General features: G+C 38.7%; 1 protein-coding gene across 3 annotated transcripts; it reads right to left on the bottom strand.

The window, feature by feature from the left end:
• Positions 1 to 917: 917 nt before the first annotated feature.
• ptpn2a (protein tyrosine phosphatase non-receptor type 2a) lies at positions 918 to 12,178 on the bottom strand. 3 transcript variants are annotated; one of them, XM_080427397.1, is made up of 9 exons: positions 11,980 to 12,178; positions 8,389 to 8,479; positions 8,177 to 8,277; positions 7,586 to 7,684; positions 5,522 to 5,659; positions 4,852 to 5,061; positions 4,169 to 4,330; positions 3,418 to 3,635; positions 918 to 3,046 (listed from the first exon to the last, which is right to left on the bottom strand). In XM_080427397.1, exons 1-9 carry the CDS (start codon positions 12,034 to 12,036, stop codon positions 2,857 to 2,859), a joined length of 1,266 nt encoding a protein of 421 aa, XP_080283523.1. In that variant the 5' UTR covers positions 12,037 to 12,178; the 3' UTR covers positions 918 to 2,856. The 3 variants fall into 3 exon arrangements, with proteins under 3 accessions (XP_080283523.1, XP_080283524.1, XP_080283525.1); XM_080427398.1 differs by having other exon boundaries at positions 3,418 to 3,632; XM_080427399.1 differs by having other exon boundaries at positions 3,418 to 3,623.
• Positions 12,179 to 19,309: the final 7,131 nt, after the last annotated feature.

Genomic DNA, 19,309 nt, shown 5'->3' with positions numbered 1-19,309 from the left:
AGCAACTTTGCAGAAAAAGAAGCCCAACGTCGCTTATAATAAGCCGACATGGCAACACTGGCGCGAATGTATCTGCATAAGCGCCTGAAAATCTCCTCCGATTTCTAATTTCATCACAAAACAAGTCAGTGCTACATATCATAGAGTATAATACGAGTTAGAAATAAAACGAAAACGTTTAATTTTCGTCTTTTTCGTTTAAACTTATTTACAACGTTTTCATTTTATGTCGTCAGCAATCTGCGACAATCGACAAAGGACCTTGGCTTTTTGAAAATTGATTGTAGTTCTTTTATAACTAATTGTAGTTTACTTTGTGGAAAATTACTTCAATTAGGTTTATTACTATTAGGTTTGGTGTGTTACATTGATTGTAGGGCTTGTAATTGCACTATCAGTTTCACACCAATCGAATTTCATGCAATATCTATATCTATACATCTACATCTACATCTACATCTACATCTCTCTCTCTCTCTCTCTCTCTCTCTCTCTCTCTCTCTCTCTCTCTCTCTCTCTCTCTCTCTCTCTCTCTCTCTATATATATATATATATATATATATATATATTAAAAAGACAGATATTTAATTTGCATGTGTGTGTGTGTTGTGCTTGATGATAGAACATTTTTTTATCCTCCTCCACACTCTCCAGTCCAACCCCCAGGCCAAGGGGAAATGTAATTACCACAGTAGTCAATATGAGCAAGAGCCTCTTTTTGCTATATTGAATCAGTTCCTGGAATCCACATTGAGGGGGCATCCAATTTTGCTTGCATTGATTCAAAGCATAGTCAAAATGAAATTATAACTACTGTAGCACAGCAGCGGCTTGATGGTGGGTCCGTGGGAGCTGTGTTGATAATTGAACCTGAATCTGCAGCAACATTATTTGAAAGGAAGAATCCTCCAAACAGATTTTGTTATAAAAGAGGAACATTTTATTCAAGAAGTAGTCCATGTTTTGTTTGATTTTCAAAACACCATCCGTCATGTTCTCACTGCAGCTCAACAGTGTACAAAACTCCCCTGAATCTTAGGTGGAAAAAAACAAAAAAAAACAAAAACAAATGGAATGTTATGGTCAAAAATTATATCCTGGGGCAAGTAAGATATGTGTACAAACCACATCCATAGGGGTAAATATCCAGTGTACAATTGATCACTCCATCTCACTGTATATAATACATGCTAACAACACATTTGGTGCGCTATTATTTTGATACACGTCTCCTTGTATCGATTTCACTTACTGCACATTCTTCAATGCAGTGCAAACATGCTACTCTCTCTAGCCTGGGAAATGTCAGCTCACGGTACTGTGTGTAGCCAATTTTGCTGTATTGGTCATGGTAGGAAATCTTGCATCACTCACTTTTCCTATCGAACCATTTGACTCACTTCAAGGCACATTAAATAAGTATCCATCCCAGCAAATGAATAAATAGACTAATTTATGTTTGTGTCACCTAATTTCTCATCTTAAGCATCTCACAACAGAATTTGAATAGAAGGTGCTCTGGTCAAACGTTTAAATTGCACTATGAAACATTCCTTTATATTGGTCGGTCCCAGTGAATCTAATACCCATCTGGTCAACCTTTTGAACAGCATAACCAACTTAAACCCTACATACTTGCACCAAATCTCTCCATCAAAAATAGTCAAACTACAAGCTTACAAAGCGTTGCAACACATTGAGCTTGTAGATCAGAGTATTTTTGCTGAATGTTAACCCCAGAATAGTGAGGCTAGGGCTCATGTGGTTATAATTCAAATGAATAGTCGCACTGCAAAATGCATTCCATGCTGCAATTCTTAGAGAGCAACAACAGTAAAAACCATTAAAAAAAAGAACATTGTGACTATTACTGTCTAATGTGGGCATCAGTTCTCACAGACCCAACAGAAAATACATTCTATATGATGGGAGCACAACTTTAAGATTCTACCATAGCTCAGGACATCAACACTTTGCCACATGGAATCCTTTACTGATAAGAGTAACTCTGTTTTCCCTAAGGACAATAGTGGGATAACCTGAAAATACACACATTAACCCAACCAGTGGGCTAATCTACACACAGAAAGAGACTTGACAGCTTGTTTGATTCATTTGAGAAGTAAAACCTATGAAAGTTTGTTCATATCATAGAAAATAAATGAACAGATTAATATTCTATAAGAGTTTGAAACATCAGCTAGGCAACTGCCCAGAAGTATCTGGTCACACAAAAAATATATCTGGCCATATTGGCATGCCCTGCTGACACAAATGGAAGAACAAGAGGTGCACTGAAAAACGTCTAAATGCATGCATGAGAAACAGAACAATTTTCATTTTAGGAAAAAAAAAGAAAAAGAAAAAGCTCTGTTGTAGCTGATGTCTAGTCTCTGGAGTTTCAACTTCCTAAGGGTCTATGGTAGGATGGAAAGTCAGCACACACCATTTGAAATGCAAAATGTAAAACATGTCCACAGATGAACAATAAACATCTGACCTTTACAAATAAAGAATGCAAAAATAAAACTGTCAGAATATTCTCTTTTTTTGTACTGCGCCTTTAGTAAGTTTTGTTCCAAAGCGTTTTGTTATGATACAGTACATTCATCAATAGTGACAATTATTTTTTTTAATCATCGTGCTGGCACCAAGATCCTGAGATGTTACAATTTTTTTAGAAGATCTTACGTGAAAAATATACACACTCATTTGATCCAGCGCTCTGGCATTTTGACCTTAAGAAATAAATAACCCCAGTTATGCACATATTACCATGTAATTCTACTTGAAGAAAAGCACCTAATCCCAGGTACTGGTGCAAAATAAGAGTCCGTTCTAAGTGACCAAGACAGTTCACTGGGAGTAGATCCAGCACACCAACAGGCCAACAGCCACGGCGACCCCAGCGCCTACATTAAATAGAATTGGCTTCCAGTATAGCCAATCTTCTTTTTGTTTCTCTGAGTCGGTCAGTCTCTGTTTCATCTGCTGGACCTTCTGTGCGGTGCTTGCAATCCTCTCCTCACGGTGTCTCTTTCGCACGCTGAAACATTAAGAAAGGAAAACTATTAGGCAAATGATAATACTTGAAACGCCTGACCATCATTTACAGTATGATTTTGCCCTGCCCCCCCCCCCGCAGCATTGCTGTGCTCTGACATACTGTGGTATGTCAGAGTTTTATTACCCTCAAGTTTCTAATGAGACATTAACAAAAGGAGAGTTGAAATGGAGTTTGGTTCCTTGCAGGCAAAACGTAACCACTTTCAACCTGGCGTTCCTATTTGGGGCGTGTCATTATAGGCAAAACATTTATAATTGTTTTGCAGCATGACATGCACTACAAAGTATAAAATAGGGCTTAAATAGGTAACTCACTCTCCCACCAACACCTAAAAGTGTGTATGTACTTACATCCCAGAGCTGTTGTCTTGGCTGAGTGTGTCGGGCTGCTCCCCAGCTGATCCGTCATCTCCAGAGGGAGGCCCGTGCTCCAGACAGGGCCCTGGCTGACCGTTGGGCCTGTTGTCTATGTAGGGCCCGTCATCCAAGTAAGGCCTGGGTGGTGGTGGTGGTGGAGGGGGTAGATCTGGCTTGACGTTGTCTTTGGACATCACTCTCTGCTCGCTCTGCTACAGAGAACGGAGACAAAGGCAGGATACACAAAGATGAGCATATTCTTACCACACGTGACTGAGAGAGAGAGAACATCTCAGGGGAGTGTTGAACAAAGACAATCTGTTGACAGAAGAAGTTAATACCGTTTACTAGAACATGACCAGAGCATGGTGAAATAGTTTGACACCTCTGTAGATTTTGACAGTCCAGAATTTACTCAAAATGTATCTCTCAGTGACCAGTCACCTTTTACTTAAAACAAATAAGCTGAACTGCGACATAAATTATCATTGCGATGAACACGGCCATTGAACATTGCTTCTTCGATCTCCATCTCCATCCACACTGCCTTGTTTACATTCGAATCGAAAAAATGCACTGCAGGTTTTGGTCTTTTCATAGGCGATGTTGACAATAAGAAGAAAACAAAATTATGCTGACCTTATTCTTAAACATTGTCAAAAGTAAGTGAGTCACAGCAGCTGTGAATGCAGACTGAACATCTACCCATTTTATGATCTCAGTTCCAAGTAACCAATGAATCTACCTCTGTTGAGATGTCTTTCAGGATAGACTTGGCCCCCTCTATGACAGCCATATAGGAGAAGCGGAGCTGGTCTGGGGTCTGGATCAGGCCCATGCGATACTCCCTCATGTCCAATAGGACTCTCTGGATGTCAACTGTCGATGGGTCCTTCCTCTTGTCCATCTGCACAACGGATAAGGAAGAGGATGTTTACAATGAAGCTGAGAAGAATGTTTAACAAAGCCTATGTTTTGACAAAATAGTGCTGTGGCACACATAAGCTACTTGTATGGATAAGTCAAACAGGAGCGTTCATTTTTTCCTTTCTGTATCAAAGGCAAACCCAACAATACAATGATGACCAAAGGAACAAATCCAAAGGATTGAGTGAAAGTTTACCCTTTTCTGATATCTACATAGAAATTATGTGACAGACAAGGTAAGTAAATATGTAAGCAAAACGTAATTACATTTATTTAGTTAATTTACAGATAACCCTTGCCACTGTTATGTTTATCCCAGCATAGTCCCCATGTGATAAACACAAAGGTTGCAAGACTAAAATTAGCAATGGTTGGCAATAGGTAGACTTATTGTTAAAGGTTAACACACTCTGGAAACCCTTCCTGTCCTAAATCATTACATGACAATTCCCATTCTGTTGCTGTCCTCTGGCCATAACTTTCAATGATAATCCTCCTCACCAGAACCAGACAGGTGTCCACCAATGAGAAGGTCCCTGAGCGTCCTATCCCAGCACTGCAGTGCACCACAGAGGGCCCGTGTTCTGGACCTAAGGAACCCGACTCCCGCACCTTGAAGAGGAAGTTGAGGAAAGAGGCAGGGGATTCTGGGACGCCAAAGTCAGGCCATGTGGTATAATGAAAGTGGTAGATCTCCCTGGACTCCCCTGTCTGGAACAGGTGACACAGTGAGAAAGTGGAAGTGATGATAAGGAGAACAAGAATATCTTTGCATACCAACTGTATTCCGTTCTGTATTCTGTATAACTGTATTCAGTTCTAAAGAACATTAGTGAGGATAAATTATAGAGCACAAAATGCAGTCATGCAATCACTGTTACGCAAAGCTAATCAAGTAATTTGTCAAGTCAATGGAAAGACTAAATTCTATAATGTGCTGCATTGTGTTTGAGAGTGCTACACAACTACAGCGTAAAACCTTGAGTGTTAATTTAAATCTTAAGAGTGTACAAATAGAACCTCTTAAACACTCTCAAGATTTTACTGCGTGTACTTTCCCACAAAATACAGTCTTTATACCTGACCACTGGGATATCAAAAATGACATTCTATACCTGACCACTGGGATATCAAAAATGACATTCTATGTGGTCACTGATCAAGTGCTCACCTTTGAGTTTTGCAGTTCTAGCACTCGTATAGTGTAATAGGACATGTCCTCCTCTGAAACTAGCCTCACAACAAACCCTGTGTCTGTGAATGGCATCTGTTGCTCTTCTGTGGTGGGCCAATACTGGGCACACTTTTCCTGTTACAGAGAAAATACATGAGTTCATTCAATCTCCTTAGAAGACAAATGGGGGGGCATGGGGGCTCAACTAGTTATGCACAGACCATATGCTACAAGTGAGCGCCAAGGTTTGAATCAGACATCCAAAAATGTACAAAAAAAAAGGATGGATGGATGCTTGGACCAAGACCAATTAGCAGCACATACGTAAGAATGTGTCCTCGATTAGATGTTCATGGGACTGTTGCATGTCATTTTCAAGTAACGGACTACATTTCAAAGTACCCAACTCTGCATGTTTCAGTACTTGTACTGTATAGTATGCTCATGTACTCGTCATGCCATGTGATGTACCCATAACCCCTCCCCTCCCCCTGGTAAGAGATCCTACTTTGAGGAGAGCTTCTGACCAAGACTCCATGTGACATACGTGTCGTTCTCAGGCTCGGTGTAGCCGGTTCCATTGATTAATAGTTGCAGCGTACGGTAGCAGCAGCCACTCCACGAACGAAGCGGATCATTACATGCCCAGTATAGCCCGGGGAGAATAATACTCTCCACTGCCAAAACGTAGCACAATGTTTCCTACAATACACAGCGTGTACCTCGTAGAATAAGGCTACTCTCCTAGGGGACACCTTACACACTACTGAGCACAGCATCGCCATCGATGCATGTCACACACAGTAAATGACTTAAACAAGGTAACTTTCAAGCTTTTTCCCAAGCCTGGATCAAGTTGGTCGGTCAAGTAAGAGCCATGCTTAGAAGGCTCTGGGACATTATTTATGCCCAAGCTGTAAAAAGCTAAAGAAGGTGACATTCAATAAAAGAAAACACATACATTTTTTGAGTGATCTTCTATGGAGGTGTGCCATTTACAACGACTCTGGGGTTATCAGTTCCCCAAAACACCTACAGAGCATGATGGCTGTTATTTTCCCCTAACCCTTACTGTGTGAGTCAGTTTGAGAGGTTCTTGTGTTGCCCAGAGAGGTCCAGACAGGAAATGCTGTCCCTTGTGGCATCCTATTTTGGGGCTCTATTATCCATCTGGTGTCAAAGGCAATGGAAAACCTTTCTCTGTGCCAAAAATGCCCCCTGTACAATCAGTATATTTTAAGTTAGTTGTGGTGAAGGAGGATAACTTGCCTTTTATTCTCAAAGATAACACAATTCAGCTATTTTCTCACATTAAATTGTCAGATTATCCTGGGAATATGTGTGTGTTTACACAAAAAGCATGGATGAGAACGGAAATATGGACAACGTTAATCCCTCACATCAAGGACGATGATAGGTCTATTCAATTTATATGAACTGCCCCTAATTAACCCATTTAAAACCTGAGGATGATTCTAAAAACGCCTTCTAATTCCTGACCTAAGTTTTCTCAAAAACTTTACATTTGTATTCAAAACTATTTTTTTTTATTATGTTGCTATTAACTGTATATATATGTTGCTATATACTGTATATAGCAACAACTACACACAGAGGTGTTCCCAGTATAACAACGTATATGTTCCAGGTCTAAATGGGACACTGTGAAAACGTTTTGAATCAGCAAACCGCCAGAATGATATTGCATTGTAGCATTAAATCCAAATGGACCTCTCAGGCAAGTGATGACCAAATCAACACCACAAGGGCAAAACTGATTCTAGATCTGTACAAACTGTGTGTGTGTGTGTGTGTGTGTGTGTGTGTGTGTGTGTGTATGTGTGTGTGTGTGTGTGTGTGTATAATTATGGGAACACATCGAGATCCAGGATATTTATCCACTTAAGCCCTATATACTTTGCTGTAAGACTAATCGCAAAAATAACCGTTCTACAAGCTCACAACGCGTTGTGAGCATGTAAATCTGCAATTTTAGGAAATGAAAAAAAATAACTTTTTGAGTACTTTTTGGGGAGAAGAAAAAAAGGAAATAGTACTCACAGATCCTTTTTCAATGACTCTATTGAGCATTATAACTGCTTTGGAACATTGCTCCCAGATCATTAGCCAGAAGTGGCCACATGTGTTCCTCAAAGGGCCCTGCGGAACCAAAACAAAAAGGTTATTCCCCTCCACCAGTAAATAATCAAGTGCCATATCAATGTGACTTTAATTAATTAATTAATGCACACACAAGTTTTTCCTACATAGAATTGTATGAACAAACGTGACCTCATTAACCATATACAGACAGTCAGTGGGCATTTTGCTCTTACATCATATTTGGGGGGTTCGGGAAATTCCACCCTGTCTGGTCAATTGATTAACTCATGATGATTAAATTGCTTGCTAAGAGCTTGAAGGGAGACGCCACGCCACACTCTCATAACAGTGATGTGATTACTTTATTTGTAGACTGACATTACAGCAGACAAGCTGCCTTCTTCATGATACTGCAGCTTTTCTGCTGAAACGCCAGCCTATAAATAAAGTAATTGCATCAGAGTTATGAGTGTATGACAGCTCCCTTCAAGCTCTTGCTGTTCCCAATAGCCAGCGTCTCACCAATATATACATAACATAATACATTACCTGAGATAGAATGTAAGCTCTTTGAGCTTCCTCTACCATGACTTTACATGCATTTATGTAGTCATTTTCACAGTTTTCAAGTTTCACCCGACTGTGATCATCTGAAACCAGAGGCATAGAAAATAATTGTTATAACACACATTTGTTTTGCATTCAAAATAAATTTAAAAAATAAAAACGACAACAAATAAAGTATTTGACTTCGCACTTACACGGGCTGACATCTCTGTATCGGTTCAAATTCCGATTCTGTGGAAGTTTCGCCACTCTGTAGGGATATTCACCAGCTTGGTTTCGGATTTCCTAAAGCAAAATATGATCACATAGTGTTATGACAGTGGTGATACATACATTCATGCATGGTTTAACTACACCACCCTTTAAGATAATATATCTAAGCAGCATTATGAAGAGCAAGACTAATTCCTCACATATGACATCAACACAACTCATGGCAGGAGATCACATTTTGTATTGTTTCAGATTAAAATCATGACATTTGTTTCTAATGACTGCTGAAATGAGTAAACACAACACTGCATTTCTAAAGCATATAATCTATTTGGATAACAAACTGTAGGGAACATATCACATTTCAACTATGTTAATGCACATCAGGTCAGGAACTATCAGGAGAAAGCTTGTGACAGTAGTAGTAATGATGATGATGCTGCATGCACTGTACCAGCTACAAAAACACAAATTTCTCTTTCAACGGTTTAAATATGTCTCGTCTAATAATGGGAGAAGGCTGTTCTGGCGGATCTTTAATCACCTAAAATCCATCAACTGATTGTGTAATAACACAAACGTAGACAGCAGCAGCTGCTGAAGTTAGGCTGACCATTTCTCTGACTGATGAGCGAACAGTCTAACTAAAACCAGTGATGGAAGAAGTACTAAAAATGTTTACTTAAGTAAAAGTATCAATACCACAATGTAGAAATACAATGTTACAGGAAAAAGTCCTGTGTGCAAAATGTACTTGAGTAAAAGTATAAAGGTATTGGGCTTGGCATCAATATGTACTTAAAGTACCAAAAGTAAAAGTACTCATCAGAAGGTCCCAAGTGTTCAAAATCTTTTGAAAATAGCAGATCTCCAATTGTGAGCTTGTAGATCAGCTATTTTCAGATTGCCTAGGTTTATAGGGATGAAGTGGTTAATGCATGTTCTGTAAAAATAATATAAATCCACAATGTAACTAGAAATTAAAGTTTTCAAATAATTGTAGTGGAGTAAAATTACAATATTTGCCTCTGAGATGTAGTGGAGTAGAAGTAAAAGTACAGAACATTTGAAGTTACTTTAACATCACTAACTAAAGTCTATTATGGCAGGGTCAGGTCCAACAGTAATAGGGCTGGAGAAACTTGGATGCAGTGGTGAAAAGTAACTAAGTACATTTACTTAAAGGGATACTTCACTTCCGGGCCGCCGACACATTTAAAAAAAATATTAAAAAAAAATGAAAAAAGTTATGGAAAATTCATGGCCCCCTCACGCATTAGAGTGTCCTACTAATGTGTGAGGGGGCCATGAATTTTCCATAACTTTTTTCATTTATTTTTAATATTTTTTTTAAATGTGTCCCCGGCCCGAAAGTGAAGTATCCCTTTAAGTACTATACTTAAGTAGAATTTTGAGGTATGTTTTACTTTACTGTAGTATTTCCAATTTTCTGTACCTTTACTTCTAATCCACTACATCTCAGAGGCAGATATTGTACTTTTACTCCACTACAATTATTTGAAAACTTTAGTTATTTTGTAGATTTTGATTATTATTACAAAACATACATTACCCACTTCAGCCCTATATACATTTCGGCCATTTGACAACAATCTACAAGCTCTGCTATTTTCAAAAGATTTTTGTACATTTTATACAATTGAGTACTTTTGGCACTTTAAGTACGTTTGGATGTCAATACTTTTGTACTCTTACTCAAGTAAATGTTCCGGACTTTTAATTGTAACAGGGTATTTCTACATTGTGGTATTGATGATACTTTTACTTAACAGCAGAGCAGCATAATCTGCTGGTAAAACATACGGTAGGCTTTTCTCTGGGAAGTCTTGATGACTTCTCAGAAGCTGCAGTTCAGCTGACGGTGCATACAACCTGGGATTCGCCTGTGACGTCACAACTAAACATTAGCGGAAAGAACCGCGCCTTCAGCTCTTTAAAAATGACGTATTTTCAAGTGAAATATAATTATATTATTTTAAATTACGTCATTTTTATGGAGCCACAGTGGAGAGAAGTATAAGCACCGATGGCAGCAGGACACCATGAGGCATTTAAGTTGATTTTCCTTTTTACAGGAATATAGCAGATCTACAAGGTCACTCGTGCTGCAACAATTTTGAGTTTGTAGATCGACTACTTTTGACTATACAACACTTCCGATAGTTTATTACGCACAGCATTGCCAGATTGAGTGAGAGAAATAAGCAGCTAGGTCTATGAAAACAAGTCCAAAAGAAGCGACTAACACTTTAAACCTATATACATCGCATGAGCTTGTAGATCTGCTATTTTCAAATAAATCTTGGGGGAAAAGCTAAACATTTTTAATAATTTGACCACAAATCTGGTACGGGGGTCCCAATATAGCACAAAATGTTTTCAGATGGGGACACACACAGACATATTAATTTGGGGGTCCTTGACTTGAGAACCACTGGTTTAAACAACATTAGTAAACAAGCCCAAATAAGCAACTACACTTTAGGAACAAACCCCAAAAACCGCAACCATCAATAGTTACAAGCAACTTCACAGAAAAATATGCCCTTTAAATCGCTTATAATAAGCGTACATGGCAACACCGATTACGTCATGATCTTATCCTCGGCGTATATCTTTATTTCCCAGAAAGCTAACGTTAGCAGCGGTGTGTTTAGTTAGTGCACGTTTTAGCTCATTAGCTACGGAAGTCGGGGTAGCTTAACGTGGTCTAGCTTCTCGTTAAAAGTGCCACCGGAATCATGTTATTATCAGTCAGACACAATGCGTTCAAGTCGACCACCCAACCAAATAAGTGACTTCCCTAACAGGCTATAATAATAATAATAATAATAATAATAATAATAATAAAGGTGAGCGCTTCCTTGGCAAAGCTCGCCACTAGCTGCATAACGTTAGCTGGCTAGCTAGCAGTGGTGGAAAAAGTACGGAAATTTTTTACTTAAGTAAAAGTATCAATACTGCAATGTAGAAAGTACTCCGTTACAAGTAAAGTCCGGAATTAAAAATGTACTAGAGTAAAAGTAAAAAGGTATTGGTATCAAAAATGTACTCAAAGTACCAAAAGTAGAAAGTACTCGTTATGCAGAATGTCCCCATTCCACAAGTTTTCAAATGTATAAAAAATCATTTGAAAAGAGCAGATTTACAAGCTCACAATGCATCGCAACGCATTGTGAGCTTGTAGATCTGCTATTTTCAAATGGCCAAAATGTAAATAGAGCTGTATGTTTTGTAGGAATAACCAATTCAAGAATAATCAAAGTCCACAAATTAACTTAAGTTTTCAAATAAATGTAGTGGAGTAAAAAAAAAGTACAATATTATCCTCTGATGTAAGTGGAGTAGAAGTAAAAGTACAGAAAACTGGAAATACTCCAGTAAAGTAAAAAAATAAAATAAAACACTCAAAATTGTACTTGAGTAAATGTACTTCGTTACTTTACACCACTGCTAGCTAGTTAACAAGCTAAGCTAGCAACCAACCAACCAAGCAGCAATCGCCATAGAAACACATGAGAGGCCCCGCCGTGTGATCGCGACTGACTTACATTGTAGAGGTTTTGCCATCGTCCTGACGAATCTATGTCTTCGAATTCTCGCTCCATGTTACCGTCTCGGCGCCGCTGGACACCCGCTAGATAATCCTCAAGTTGTTTGCAAAGCCGTTAGCAGAGTTATTCCGCTCTGACAGCCATCTAAACACAGCAGTCTCTCTATTCTAAACCCCAGAGGTTCCCAGCGGGGAGTCTGGTCCAGTGTTGCCAGGTTTTGTGAGAGAAATTAAGCAACTAGGTCCATGAAAACGAGCCCAAAAGAAGCCACACTCTAACCTACTACATTGGCTATTTGGAAAATAGCCGATCTAGATCTGCTATTTTCAAAGAAGAATCTTGGGGGAAAAGTTCAAATTCACATGCTCTTTGTATGTGGGTCTCTGGCACAAAATATTTTCAGAAGGTTGGGTCTACAAATAATGTGGGGTTCCTTGACATGAAAATGTTTGAGAACCACTGGTTTAAACAACATTAGGGGAAAAAAGCCCAAATTAGCAACAACTAGAGAGTTATTCCGCTCTGACAGCCATCTAAACAGCAGTCAGTCAGTCTCTCTGGTAGTCTCTATCTAACCCCAGAGGTTCCCAGCGGGGAGTCTGACTGTCTGATCAAGCAGAATACACAGTACAGTGCACACACATTGCGATGATTTGGGTTGCCAGGTATCAGTGTTGCCATATTTTGTGAGAGAAATAAGCAACCAGGTCTAGTAAAACAAGCCCAAAAGAAGCTACATGTGTGTAGACCAAGGTGTGTAGACCTTGTATTGTGAATTTGTACTTCCATGTACTGTTGTTCTTATATCTTACTAAATAAAGTACATCAATCAATCAATCAAACATGAGCACTTTGAATCGGCTATTTGAAAATAGCCGATCTAAGCTCACAACGCGTCGCGTCGCATCGCGTTGTGAGCTTTTAGATCTTGAAACTCTTGAAATAAAATGTAGAATATATGGAATATGTTTGAAATGTTCTAACAACACAAATGCACCCTGGGCACAAAACATATATAAAAATATTTGAGAACCGTGCACTGGTTTAAAAAACTAATTACAAAAAATGTATTGCAACCCTAAATAAGCAAGTACAGGCCTACATGTTAGAAACAAGCCCAGAAAACCGCAACCCGCAACCAATTTTTACAAGCAACTTTACAGAAAAGGAAGCCCAAAGTCGCTTATAATGAGCAGACATGGCAACACGGTGCCAGGTATGTCAATCTGCAAATAGCTCCACCTACTGTACCTTTTAAAGTGTTCAACTCAACAAAATGTTTCTACTGATGTCATAATTATTCAAAAACAACAGCTTAATACTTTAATTAGGGTATTGATAGTTGGCTAAATACACAAAATCAACTATAATAGTTTCACAAACTAAGCGTGAGTTTATATCAAATCTGGCATCCCAGGCTGGGTTTTGTTGTCAGCAGAGTTAACGACAACAAAACTTTTTTTATTTTGCTTTTAAGAACGGCAGTTTAAGTCACTCTCTGATTATGTAATGAAGTTACACATTTTGTCCATAATTTTTTTTTTTATAGAGTTATACATGTGAGTTGCGCCACTCTGTAGTCAAAAATGCATTTGAAAAGACACAAACTATAGCTTTAGAATAAATGATCAGAATGAAAATCAACTGATGGATGTCTTAAAATCTATAAACTGAATGTCAGTTAAACTTATCTTCACCAGACAAAACTCAGCAATATATTTTATCCTTATCCTCAAGAGCAGTGTTTCCCAACCTTTTTGGTGCCAAGGCACACCTGGCATAGCCAAAAGATCCCAGGGCACACCTAGATATACGGTGTGTGTGTGTGTGTGTGTGTGTGTGTGTGTGTGTGTGTGTGTGTGTGTGTGTTGAAAATATTTTTAATTATAACACCAGTATTACACTATTAATGTCACACATGTCCTAGAGGCAGCTTGCGCACCCCAGGGGTGCATGCACCACAGTTTGGGATTCCCTGCTCTAACAGATTAAATATTCCTCTACAGTTGTACCTCCACAGCAAAGCTTGTAGCCAGTCTACCTAAATTGCCTTCTCTGTGTACTCCAATTTATCAGTGACTATCACTACACACCAACAGTGGTGGAAAAAGTACTCAAATTTTTAACTAAAAGTATCAATACTGCAATGTAGAAATACTCTGTTGCAAGTCAAAGTTCGGTAATCAAAATTTACTTGAGTAAAGGTACAAAAGTATTGGCATAAAAAATATACTTAAAGAACCAAAAGTAAAAGTACTTATTATGCAGAATGTTCTGTTTCACAAGGTATCATGTGAATAAAATGTATTAAAATCTTTTGAAAATAGCAGATCTACAAGATGCGATGTGTTGTGAGCTTGTAGATCGGCTATTTTCAAATAGCCAAAGTTTAAATGGGGCTGAAGTGGTTAATGTATGTTTTGTAATAATAATCAAAATGTACTACAAAGTAACTAGTAACTAAAGTTTTCAAATAATTGTAGTGGAGTAAAAGTAAAATATTTCGCCCCAAAAATTCATAAGTCGGTTAGTTCACGTTTTAGTTTCAAACCATTTGAGCAAGTCATCTTCTATCACTGGTAAACATATTGAGATTTCTCCAATTTGGTGCAGTAAAATGTTACCATATTATGGTAACATTTTACTGCACCAAATTGGAGAAATCTCACTTCATAATTACCTACACAACTCAACACATCTATCATGAAACAATGTCATCCCAATGACTCTCGAACTTGGTAGCAAAAATGAGCCACAGTAATAAATGAAAACAACTATAACCTTTTCTCTATATTGATCATAGGGACGGTAGTGATCAAATATATTGTGCTCTGTGTATGGTCATTCAATATTGTATCACTTTTTAATAGACTACCCTTTTAAATAGAGGTAATTAACGGTATCTGGTTATAGCGTCTTTTGGAAAATATTTAAAAAGGCCATTACTGTATGTCTAGTTTCAAGAGATGTATGTATGAAATCTACACTTTTTTATTGAGTACAGACATGCTTAGTGCTTACAACGACATATTTGAAAGCAGGCAGTAAGCTCAACTGAACAACAGATCTCAGTTTATATAGACACATTGGCCCTCATTCATCTACGTGGTGTAGACCAAATAATGGGCGTACGGCGAGATCACCAATTTTCGCCATTTATCAATCTATCGTGACTTTGACTTCAGCATACGGCCCACTCAGATCTCACATCAGGTCTGAGGGCGTGTAGACTTTGTTCCATTGTAGACATGCGGAGCAGCATTGTCTGACCGTCTGACAGGCATATGGACACATGTATCCACTCCAAAATGTATATCTAACACACTAATAAATAATCCCTGTGAAAATACAACATTCTATAAACTCATTTAAACTTAAACACTGCTTTAACAGACATTCAGATAAGATTGCAGATATGGCTGCATTGGCTATTATCAAAATATACGAGCGCTTATGTGAGAGCGTTTTTGGGAGTCGGGAACAGCGCGCGGCGCCGCTGTAATCTCTTCATGGACAATGAGGTCTCCCAAACCTATATACAGTACCGTGTTCTATGGAGTTATGTACAACCTGGGTTAAGCATAGAAACCTGACGCTCCAAACCTTTGCCCAGGGTTCAGATTCTTCATGCTGTGGATTTATTTGGGCCACCGAGAGATCGGAGATTTAACCCTCCTAACACACACCAGCCTTCAACCATAAATGTTTATGCATTCATTCATCAATCACTCCATAACCGTTCAGATTATGAGTGCCTCTCCAGGCTATCTCTCATTAACGTGGCGGCACACACACACACACACACACACACACACACACACACACACACACACACACACACACACACACACACACACACACACAGAACAGATTACATACCCACTAACTTTGTTGGTATAGTGGACTCATTTTGGGCCCTAGAAACATCGGGTCTGGGGCGTCGATTTTCTGGCCAGGCTGCATCACAGCACAGCAGGCAGAACAGACCGAGAGCCAGGGTCCTCATTCTGAGCAGACAAATAATGGTGCTGGTGTTACAGTCTTTAAAAAGAGAAGACAAAAAAGAACTCAGGAAAAGTTGGTAGTAACACTCTAACAACATGCAAGAAGCAAAGAAACAGGAACAGGTGTGGGGGAGAAAGAGAGAATAATATATTTGGTGAACGACATTTAGAAAAGTAAAAAGTAAAAAGTAGATGGTAAACAAATTGCACTTCCCAGCTTGATAGTAGGTGCAGATGGTCACAAAAGGGACACAAACACTGTAACACCAGAACAATCAACATAGTAACTGAGAAAACCTAGACAATCAAATAATGAAAACAGAAAATAAAAACACCAGTATATCCCAACATGTAGTAAAAGCTTACCTTTTCACTTTCACCTCTTGCATATATGATCCTCTATACCCAGCTTCAGATTTCACATTTTAAATGCGGATTAGTTGTCATACCACAACTAAACAAGTTTGAAAACTACCTCTGTACATAAATCATTAGCCTACTGTTCTAGAATAGATGAACTGTCATCCCCACCACACCAGGGCCATCAGCCACACACAACACTAAATAATTATCGTGCGTGTACATTACGTACCAATGTACCAACGGCATCTTTTTTTTTACATATTTTGACAAATAATATACAGAAGAAACTATGTTTAAATTAATACTACATTACTTTGTATACGAGTCATGATGATCACAAATCACACATCACATGAATGTCAGTTAGGTGTAAATAAATAGAAGATAAAACCTATGGCGAGATTAACCACAGTCCTGTCCCTTGTTTAGGGCAAAAACCTTATAAATAAAACTTTTTTCAAAAATAGAGAAATTACCAGATCTTCAAGCCCACATCTTGCAGATCTGCTATTTTCTCTAGCAGGACAAATAGGCGCTAAAGTGGTAACAAATAACCAGTGGTGGAAAGTAACTAATTACATTTACTCAAGTACTGTACAATTTTGGGGTACTTTACTCGAGTATTTCCAATTTCCAGTACTTTTACTTCCACTCCACCACATCTCAGAGGCAACTAAAGTTGTCAAATAATGGTAGTGGAGTACTCCACTACAATTATTTGACAACTTTAGTTACTAGTTACTTTGTAGATTTTGATTAATATAGCAAAACATACATTATACCCACTTCAGTGGAGTTCAGCCCAATATTTCGGCCATTTGAAAATAGCCGATCTACAAGCTCATGCAGGCATTAGATCTGCTATTTTCAAAAGATTCTTATACATTTTATACATTTGAACTTGTGAAATGGGCCATTCTGCATAATGAGTACTTTCTACTTTTGGTACTTATAGTATATTTTGATGCCAATTACTTTTGTACTTTTACCAGTGGTGGAAAAGGTACTGTTTTACTTAAGTAAAAGTACTGCAACGTAGAAATACTCACACACAAGTAAAAGTCCGGAATTAAAAATGTACTTAAGTAAAAGTACAAAAGTATTGGTATCAAAATGTACTTAAAGTACCAACTGTAAAAGTACGAAATGTTTGAAAATAGCAGATCTACAAGCTCACTTGTTGTGAGCTTATCGGCTATATAAAATAAGGCAAAGTGGTTAATGTATGTTTTATAAATGTAATTATTCATATCTGCAAAGTAACTAGTAACTAAAGTTTTCAAATAATTGTAGTGGAGTAAAAGTACAACATTTGCCTACGAGATGTAGTGGAAGAAGTAAAAGTATAGACAATTGGAAATACTTCAGTAAAGTAAAAGTACCTACAATTGTACTTAAGTACAGTACTTGAGTAAATGTACTTAGTTACTTTACACCATTGACTTTTACTCTAGTAAATTTTGATTACCGGACTTTTACCGGACTTTTACTATGCAGTTTAATACCTGCATGGAATTTACTTAACTAAGCTAACGTTAGCTAGCTACGTTAGCTAAGCTAACGTTACGTTAGCTAAGCTAATGATGTTCACCTTAATCATGTAGTTGTTTTAATACAATACATCCTTAGAGAACATGTTAAATGAATGTTAAATAAATGTCCATCATATTAATAATACAGTAACGGCATCATTTAAACTGTACCTGATATAAAACGCTGACGTCACAAGTGTTGATGTTTGAACGTTAAAGCCCAGCTGGTCGGACGGGCGCACAGTGGGCGTGGTCACGACGCGATCACGAGACTTGAAGTTAACCTGTGACCTGCACTCAGCCAATCACAGGCGCGTTACCGTGGTTATTCTTTTATGAATCTTTTGAATTTGATGCTGCGTCACAGACACTAGGCTATAAAACGCCACTCGCAGCCACAGGTTGTCAGTTGATGATGATAGTGATGATGGAAGACACACAGATTCAGATGATGCTCGCTGGTAGCCCTGAAACATGACTGTCATACCATGACAGTCATGGTGCCGAGTCCCCCTGGTCTAAAGTTGTGTTCGATTTTTTCACATTGCCATCTCTCACATAAACATAAACGTTCAGATTTCAAATATAAAGTGCTTACCACCGAGCCACGGATGTTACAAGGCGATGCGGACCGCGATGAGTACCCGTATCTCCCGTATTGTTCAATAAAAAGCATTTTAATCCCATCGCCGGCCATTTTCTTTTTTTGTTTTTTTTTGTTTTGTAATGTATCAGAGTGCAATACACCTCCCAACCATTAGTGTCGCATGGTTGAAAGTATAGGAGACAATTTGGAGAAAATGGACGGCGATGGGATTAAAATGCTTTTTATTGAACAATACGGGAGATACGGGTACTCATCGTGGTCCACATCGCCTTGTAACATCCGTGGCTCGGTGGTAAGCACTTTATATTTGAAATCTGAACGTTTATGTTTATGTGAGCGATGGCAATCTGAAAAAATCGAACAAAACTTTAGACCAGGGGGACAGGGCACCATGACGCTTGTATACAAGCGTCATGTGAACCATGGCTAGCTCGCTGGAGACGTTGAGGAGTTTTTCAACCAGGATTCTTTCTTCAAGTTAGACCTGGAAGAGTTACATTTCTTAACGGTCGGCGGAGATGATAAAGTCTTCAAGTTAAATACTGAGAGCTTCCAACAGCCAGAAGAGGACGTCGTTGCTGTGTTTGAAGAGCCCAGACATGCCCTTCACGGACCGTTGTTGCAAAAACGGCCGTCAAAACAGCAACTCGATGAACTTCATCTCGGCCACCAGCCTCTGACAGACGACCAAAAGTCTGTCCGGAAGATGGGGTTCGTCATGGATGAACTGTTGAAGACAGAGCGAGCCTACACCAAGGATCTGCGTGAATGCCTGGATATCTACCTGTGGGAGATGACCAGTGCAGTGGGGGAGAAACCTG

The sequence above is a fragment of the Gymnoscopelus braueri genome (assembly GCF_963280865.1).
Source record: "Gymnoscopelus braueri genome assembly, chromosome: 4".
Classification (NCBI taxonomy): domain Eukaryota; kingdom Metazoa; phylum Chordata; class Actinopteri; order Myctophiformes; family Myctophidae; genus Gymnoscopelus; species Gymnoscopelus braueri.
The sequence above is the reverse complement of the archived record's forward strand: the minus strand, read 5'-3'. Positions and strand labels throughout refer to the sequence as shown.

What these genes read in the sequence shown, in the direction of transcription:
- ptpn2a (XM_080427397.1), bottom strand. Translation starts at nt 12,036, where the DNA reads ATGGAGCGAGAATTCGAAGACATAGATTCGTCAGGACGATGGCAAAAC. An exon ending in GAGTCATTGAAAAAGGATCT is followed by an intron (nt 5,660 to 7,585) that starts GTGAGTACTATT and finishes TCTCTGTAACAG; the next exon opens with GAAAAGTGTGCCCAGTATTG. An exon ending in TAGAACTGCAAAACTCAAAG is followed by an intron (nt 5,062 to 5,521) that starts GTGAGCACTTGA and finishes CACCTGTTCCAG; the next exon opens with ACAGGGGAGTCCAGGGAGAT.